Below are 7950 nucleotides of genomic sequence, written 5' to 3'. Positions count from 1 at the left end.
CACACACACACACACCGTCTCCACAGTTATAGATCTCAAATAATTTGTGATATTTTACAGATTATTTAACATGTACCATACATGTTAATTATGTAATTAGAGTATTTGATTTAATTGACCTTTGTATTTTCTAATCAGAGGGAAAGATAAGCGTAAAGATTGAAGTGGCCTTATTAATGTAAAGCATTGTAAAATAAGAACACAAAGGTCCAAATTCTGGTTTTGGCTTTGCCACTAAATAGTGATATAGCAAATCATTTTGTCTGTCTCAGTCCTCTCAGTTTCTTTGTGTATAAAATGAGAAGTTTGTATTCCTTAGGTCTCTTCCAGTCCCATTCCTCTCTGAAGTGCAGTTAAAAAGCTCTCCCATTGATGTTGTTTCTGTAGGTTGCCAAGCTCTCCATGGAACTGGAAGATGCCAAGAAAGAAAGGGATTCTCTCTCTGCTGCAGCTATTGCTGCGGCAGCCTCCATCAGTGCTGTTCCCCCTGCCCCTTCTTCCCCTACTAGCTCTGCTTCTCCTCTGTCCCCATCCTCTCCTTTACCCCCTCCTCTACCTCTTCCTGAGAGTTGTGCCATTCCTCCTCCACCACCACCCCCTCCCTTGCCTGGAAGTTCTCCTATCCCCCCACCCCCTCCCCCTCCATCCCTCTGCTCCGGCCACGAGCTGCACCTGGAACTGCAGGGGTGCCCACACCCCACCCCATTCTGCACTCGAGGCACCCCCTCCTCCTCCATCCCTCTGCTCCGGCCACGAGCTGCACCTGGAACTGCAGGGGTGCCCACACCCCACCCCATTCTGCACTCGAGGAGGCTACTCAGTGAGGGGCCCACAGGTCTGTGGTTCGTTCTCCCCAGGCGGGGGTCCCCGTTAGCAGCCGTACAGGACAGGTAGGGATTAGCCAGAGGCAGCAGCATCGTGGTGCCGCACACTCGGGAATGTTCTCGGCTGCCTGGAGAGGAGACGGTTCTCAGGCCTGGGAAAGGCCTCGGAAACCAAACCCTGACTCTGGGCGGGAGGCTCAGGCCGTCCCCAAGGGGAGACATAGCGGCACTTCACTTGAGCCCAAGGGGAAGGTGTTAGCCCACCTCGCTCGAGTCTCGGATTAGAGCAGGAAGGGGGTGAGGCTGCCCTGAGGACAGGTGGGCAGGTCGGACTGGGTCCCTCCTCTTGGAAAGGGGGTTGGGGTGCTTGGGACCCCAGGACCTCCCACTTTCACACGTCTGTGTGAGCATCACCCAAACGTGAAGGGGCCCATGGAGGAAACAGAACACTCGAGAACAGTGTCAGGTCCACAGCGCAGCCCTCTGCGTCACAGTCTCCCCTTCAGTGGCAGAGGGGGCCGCCTTCCTTTCTCTAAGTGATACTTGCTTAAAAAAAAAAAAAGTTTGCAGGCAGCGAGCACCTGCCTGACCATTAAAATCCACCAGCCCTGCACCCACCCCCACTCAGGGTCAGACCCTCGATTCTGATGCGTCAGGAAGACTGACATTTTCACCCTCCAGGTGCTGTCACACCTTGTCTTAAATGATGGTCGCCACACCCCAGTGAGTGGACCCTGACCATAGGGATAGGGGTGGGTCCCTCCTCCCCTCTTCTCCCTCTTCCCCCCTCTTTTTACCAGCTGTGCTGGAGCTAAAGTGGCTTTAGCACTTCCCGCTGTCAGGACGCTGGCCTCGCTGTGACACCAGGCCCTGGGGAATAAGTCCGTGAAGGGTCAGCTGCGGGTGGCCGCTGGTGAGCCCCAGCCGGGTCTCTGGTCTCTCTCGCCTGCGTCCGCGCTGCGTGGTGGCGGCCCGTGCCCGCCAGGGGGCGCTGCGGCCCAGCTGGGCTCCGCGCCGCGACCCCAAATGCTTTTTAATTGAAAAATTTTTTAATTCAAAAGGGATTTGCTGTTTGTACTCGAGTGCAGGTTTTCCTTACGCAGGAGACTAATGTCTTCAGTAAACAGATCCGGGCCCAAATCCACCTTCAAAGGTACTCGCTGTTTGCCCAAGGGAGTGAAAGGGCTTCCAGAAGGCCCCGTCTCTTGGGCAAACACTTGGGGTCCGCAATCCCCGCGGAGGACGGGCGTCTGTGGGAGGGTTATCCGCAGCCGGGAGGGGATTAAGTCGGGGGACATATGTTGAAATTTCATTTGGGGAGAATGAAATTCAGCCCTACTGCGAGGTGGGGGTGTAACGCTTTTCCAGCCGAGATAATCTAAAAAGGGGAAAATCCCAGAGGCACAGGTTGGGGGGGGTGGGGGGAGCAGCAGCCTACACCCGGGACCCCAGCCTGGCCGGGAGGGGCACTGGGCACGCAGGCTGTGGGAAAAGGCCAGTGTGCATGTTATGCTCCAGCCGCAGCCCGGCAAGCAAAGCCGAGCAAGTGCCCACTCCCTCCAGGGCGCTCCCTGGCCGGCCACTGCACCCAGCAGGGATGCTCTGCACCCCCATGTTCAGGCCCCCCCCCCCCGCCATCAGAACTGCCCGCAGCATGCCCTCGCTGCGCCGGCCCGGTCTCTGGGGGCTCTCTGGGGCTGGCCTGCCCTCCCCACAGCCCGCCTCCTCCAACAGAGCCAGCCCCTGCCCCAGCTCGGCTGTGCCATGGCTGTGCCTGGCGCTGGGGCCACTCTCATTTGAGAGGTGCCCATGTGTGGCCTCAGCAGCCAAAGTGAGGCCGCCCAGCACCCCACTGCCCGTGGCCATCCACACCCTCCCGGTCCCCGGGGGCCAGCCGTGAGGCCACAGAGGTGGCTGCCTCAGCCGGCCGCGGCCAGCAATATCCATCACTGGGAGTGGTAGAAAATGCGGATCCGCAGGGCCCACCGGGCATGGCCGCCTGCGTGCCCTGCCCACCTGTTTCCCACCTTCGCCCTCCTAGAACTGCGGTCCCCGGGTGTCTCTAATAGCCTCGGCTGCAACGTCTGCAGCCCGGGCCCTGGGCCCGTGGGCAGAGCTGGCTCCCTGCCCCCTCCCCGCGAGCCCAGGCTGGCCTCCCGCCTTCTGAGCCTGTGGTTTTCTTGAAGCAGCCCCAGGCCTGTAACTGCAGCTGCCCTGCCCCCCAAGATCCTCCGTGACGCCCCAGAGTGTACTCTGCTAAAGGCCTCGCTGTGCCTGCGTGGGTCCCCTGCTCCCTGGCCCAGCACCCCAGCCAGGGGAGGAGGTGGCCTCGCTGAGGGACACTCCTGCGGTGATGTGCCTGGGAGGCCACCAGGTGGCGGTGTTGTCCCAGACTTGGCCCAAAGCCGCCCTGCACCTCCGCAGCATCCCTGGCCAGCCTCCTGGGTTCAGTGTCCTGGCCTGGGCCTGTGTGCTGGACACTGGAGAGCAGGGCAGTGGGTAGGGGTGGGGGGCCAAGATGGATCCCCTGACCTGAGCCTGCGTGAGCCGGGCGTCAGGACAGTGGGTCCTTGACCTCCTGGCTGTCGTTCCACCCACCCGCAGGCTGGGCATCAAGGTGGCCATCGCACTTTAGAGAGGGGCTTGCTGAGGGTCAGAGAAACCTGAGACTCCCCGAATGTCCCGTCCCCACCCTCCCCTCTCAGTGACAGGTGACGTTTGTAGGGGCCACAGTCGTGTCATGGCTGTCACCGGGCCCTTTGGCTCACCCCGTGTAGAAGGCAGCCCCTGCCTCGCCCCACAGCTGGCCACGGCCATCCTGGGCCTGCCCATGGCTGAGGAGGCCTCGCGGAGAGGTGGGAGGCCACTCCCACACCGGGCAGCTGCGTGGCCCGTGGGCTGTGGGGGCGAGGGGTCGTTAGGTCAGTGGTCGTGGGCTTTGCCAGGATCCCCCTGAAAGGGGCTCCCCCCTAAAACAGGGTAAAGGGCAGCCCTGGTGAGCTCAGCAGAAAACCCTCACTCAGGACGAGCTCCCTGGGGGTCGGCGGCAGCACTGGGCACCCACCACCTGCCCGTGGACACCCCGCGGGTGGGCGGCCGGGCCCGGGAGGGGTCCCCGCCGACACTGCCCTTGCCGGGGAGGGGCCTTCGCGGGCGTCCCCTGCTGACCGTGCCTCTGTCCCTCCCGCAGTACGAGTACAGCTTCCGGACAGAGCAGAGCGCAGCCGCCAGGCTCCCGCCCAGCCCCACCCGCTGCCAGCAGATCCCCCAGTCCTGAGGGCCAGCGCCGAGGGGACAAGAGCGTCCGCCCTGACTACGGAGCGCCCCTCGCCCTCCACACCGCCTGCCGGGCCGGCTGGGGCCTGGGCTGCCCCTTCCCGGCCCTCGCCTGCCCGCGTGGCGCCCCGCCTCGGGCCGTCGTTCCTAACCGTGACTAATCCGCGTGCTGTCGTGACCAGCACCCTAACCTGTCTGTGTGCTGACCAGTCGCCCTCCGGGCCCGCGGCTCCCGCCCGTCACCGCCACTCGGGGTGGCGTGACCTTCCTCCCAGGAGACTCGGGGCGCGGGAGGAGCCCGCCCCTTGCTCACCCCTCACCTGCACCCTGAGGGCCTGGGAGGGAGCTGGGGGGCCACGTGCCGCTCCCACCCCACTGTGAACACCCTGGGACTTGTCCCTCAAACACTGGACGAGCCGAGGTCAGGAGCGGCCGCAGGGCAGGGCCCCAACTCCCCAGGAGGAGTTTGGGGCCCTGGCGCACTCTCGGGGCCCTGGTCCCACAAAGGGCTCGCCCAGCCAGCCACGTGCCAACAGCAACTGCAAACGCCTCGGCCCAGAGACCCCAGGTGAAGGGGTGTGGACGTGCGCCGCCGCTTCAAGCTCGGCTGTGTCCAGGCCTCTGCTCACGGGACAACGGCTTCCCTCCGGCCCCGGGAGTCGGGCCTCAGGCGCGCCTCGCCCATCACAGTCACCTCGGCTCCGGGCGCACCTGCCAGCAGCAGCGGACAAGCCACCCTGCCACCCTGCGGCGCGGCCCCCACCCCCCGCCCAGGCCGACTGCCAGCCTGTCCCGTGCCAGAGAGCGTGGCGCCTCCCGCTGGCTGGTGCTCAGAACGCAGGGCCGGCGTCTGGGCTGTGCGGTGTGGTGGCCCTGCCCGCTCCCGCCCTGCCAGGGTGCACAGGAGGGCGCCGCTCGCCACCGCTGGGAGGTGGGCGGGAAATGCCTCCCAGGCCTGCATGACGGCCGGGCGCCGCTGCCCGGGGTCCTGTGCCCTGCGCCCCGCCCGGGCCTTGTGTAGGGTGGCAACCACTGTCCCCTGCCCCAGGCCACGCCTGGCGGGGCTGCCTCCCTCACCACCGCCCCCCTGCACATGCCAGCGGACGGGGCTCTCCCCCGGGGAGGTGGCCGCCCCCCATGAGGGCCTCTGCTGGGGCGCAGGACCCAGCACTCACCGAGCAGGCTGGCTGTGCTCCCGGGGAGCTGGGAGCCCGTCTCTGCAGCTTTGTGGCTGGCCCGAAACCGGGTGACTCGGAGCCCAGCAGAGGTGCCGTCCGGCAGGCCCGGTGCAGCGCTGTGGAGGCGGCTGGGGGCTCCGGGCGCCCGAGACGCAGGAGGCCCCATCCTGCAGTTCCATGCACACAGCCGGGACCATGAGGAGCGGGGGGTGGCAGATGCAGGCGGGGACCAGCGCGGGCGACAGGTGCACACCTGTGTGGGGAAGACCTTGGCTTCTCCTGGGACGGTGCTTTTCTTCACAAGCCCTCTGGTCCCTGTGGGCGGGAAGGACACGGATCTCTCGAGCGTGACGGCAACAGCCTCCTCCACCTCCCGCAGGCTGCTGGAGCCCGGGCCGCCGCCTCTGAAGCCCTGGAGCTGCACAATGGTGAGGAGGCGTAAGCTCCAGCCACATTAACTCACAACAAGGCCTTTTCTCCCACTGCGTCCAGGATCCACTAGCGGCCTCTCCCCTCCAAGGGGAGAGAAGGGGGTCCGGGGCAAGGCGCGGGTGAGACCCCAGCTTGCCGGCTGCCCAGCCCCCCCCACCACTGACCAGCAGGAGGCACATGGCAGTCTGAGGTGCTGATGCTGGTCACCCCACTTTTCCACCTGCCCAGGTTTCCAGGGCGGCTGGGGGCCACGCACACGGGGTACCGCCACTAGCCAGGCACCAGGCTGGCACTTTAAGCACATCTCCTGCCCCCCGCCCCCAACAATGCCAGCACCCAGCGTGGATGCTGACTGCCCCCTTCCTGGTGAAGTGGCTGCGGCCTCTCCACGGGCACAAGGCTGGTCAGTGGCAGAGGCAGGCCTGGGCCCGAGCCACCCCCCACAAGCACACGCCTCACATGGACCTTTTGCTTCCCAGTCCCTTCGTGGACACGCCTGTGGCCACCCATCCTACCGGTGCTGGGGACACGTGGCCGGCGGGGCGCCGGTGAAGGGGTGAGGGGCCGCCCCAGGAGGGGGCAGACGGGCCTCGATCCGCAGCCCTGAGCCTGCTCGCTCGGCCGGCCGGGCCGGCCCCCACCGAGGCCTGAGTGTGGCCGCCAGGGCCCGGGCAGCCCCCCACCCGCCCCGGAAGGCGTCCTACCCGCCTGTATTTATTTGAGGTGACCCTTGTTCTGGGTAGAGGGAGTTTCACTGTGTGACTGTCTTCTTAATATAATTTGTTAAAATAAATGTGCGTTTTAACCTCTTTCCCCCCGTTTGCTGCGGTCTGTGAAGCCACAAGAAGCCGGTGTCCGTCGGGGTGGCCAGGCTGGCCTCCCGGCAGCCCCCGGCCCCGCCCCCGCCTTCCAGGAGCCGCTGGGCTGCCTGGCGGCCTTTGGCTCAGCTGACCGGTAACCAGCCAGAGAACTCGGTGGGGGAAGCGCCCTGTTCCGCTGGCAGCAAGGCTCAGGAATGCTCCTCCAAGCAGAAAATCCACGGGCATGTGGACGTGCGTTTCAGGGGGTCGCCAGCAGGAATGCAGAGGTGCGCTTTCATCTCCGCTTGCCCCGAGCAGCGTCTGGCTGCCCGGTGCCGCCGCCGAGGCCCCAGCCCGCGGGGCCGCCGGTCCCCACCGCTCACCTGCGGCTTGTGGCTCGAGGCCTGGCGCGGCCCGGGACACGCTCAGGCGCCTCCAGAGCGCCTATCAGTTCAGGTTTCACTATCAAAAGCTCTTTGTCTCCTTTATAAGTGACCTCTGCGTTTGGAGCGGGACGTCTGGGGTCTGAGCCCTCCCCCCTCCCAGCCCTGTTCCCGCCAGACCGCCAGGGGGGCCCTCAGCTGCCGAGGAGCGGGGTCCCCTGCCAGGCCCCACCCGGCAGCTCTCGGGTCTTCTCCCCTCAGTAGACTGTTGAGGAAAAGCAGCCCCGGAAGGAATCCCACAAGAACCCCACACGACACAGCCCCAACAGCTGCCAGAACCGGACAGACCCCCACCGCCGCGGTGGCTCACCCTGGGAGGAGTGGGCCCCCCCACCCTCACTGCCCCCCGCAGCTCTGACCCAGGAGGGGGAGAGGGGGTGAGTGGCCACAGTTGCTGAGGCGAGTCTGGGTCCAGAGGTGCCCCGAGCAGCAGCAGAGGGTGGGGAGAACGGGGGGGGGGGCCGAAGAGCGAGGATGCCGAGGCAGCCGGTGCATCATTCATCCACCTGCCCGACCACCCAGTCAGCGTGTGCAGGTCTGAGCGGGCACCGGGGCCCAGCAGCGACCCCACCACCCGTGTCCCCGCCCTCGTGGGCCCCATCCCACATGCCCCCGACCCCCCCGCGTCCTCCCTTCTCCCCCCTGCTCTGCCTGGTGTTTTCCAGCCAAGCTGGATTCCAGCCTCTTGGTCCCTGCAGCTGCTGGAGGCTCCACCCAGGCGCCCCATGACCCCAGCGCATTCCAAGCCGAAGGTACCATCCTCCCCTGAGCCCCAACCCCCCCCCCCCCCCCCCCCCCCCCCCCCCCCCCGCCCCACTCCCCGTCACACACGCCTGCTGAGCCTCCTGCCATGGCCCTGGACCGCCCCGCCTAAGTGGTCTCCGGTACAGTCACCACTTCCTCCCCTTGTGCTCCTGCGCCAGTCCTGTCCCCAACGCCTGTCCCCAACACTCTCCACCTGGGTTACAGGAGCAGCCCCGTAGCCATCTGCCACCAG

At 65.5% G+C, this 7950-nt stretch overlaps 1 protein-coding gene across 1 annotated transcript in view; it reads left to right on the top strand.

The window, feature by feature from the left end:
- MVB12B (multivesicular body subunit 12B) overlaps positions 1-4835 on the top strand; it is a 99247-nt gene extending 94412 nt beyond the window's left edge. Inside the window, exon 7 of the mRNA XM_004677326.2 lies at positions 4015-4835. Within this exon, the coding sequence (XP_004677383.1) occupies positions 4015-4101 (87 nt within the window). The 3' untranslated portion in view covers positions 4102-4835. The remainder of the gene's footprint in view (positions 1-4014) is intronic.
- The last annotated feature ends 3115 nt before the right edge of the window (positions 4836-7950 follow it).

Source organism: Condylura cristata, unplaced genomic scaffold (genome assembly GCF_000260355.1).
Source record: "Condylura cristata isolate star-nosed mole 26May11 unplaced genomic scaffold, ConCri1.0 scaffold00006, whole genome shotgun sequence".
Lineage (NCBI taxonomy): Eukaryota > Metazoa > Chordata > Mammalia > Eulipotyphla > Talpidae > Condylura > Condylura cristata.
This window is presented reverse-complemented; position numbering and strand designations above follow the sequence as displayed.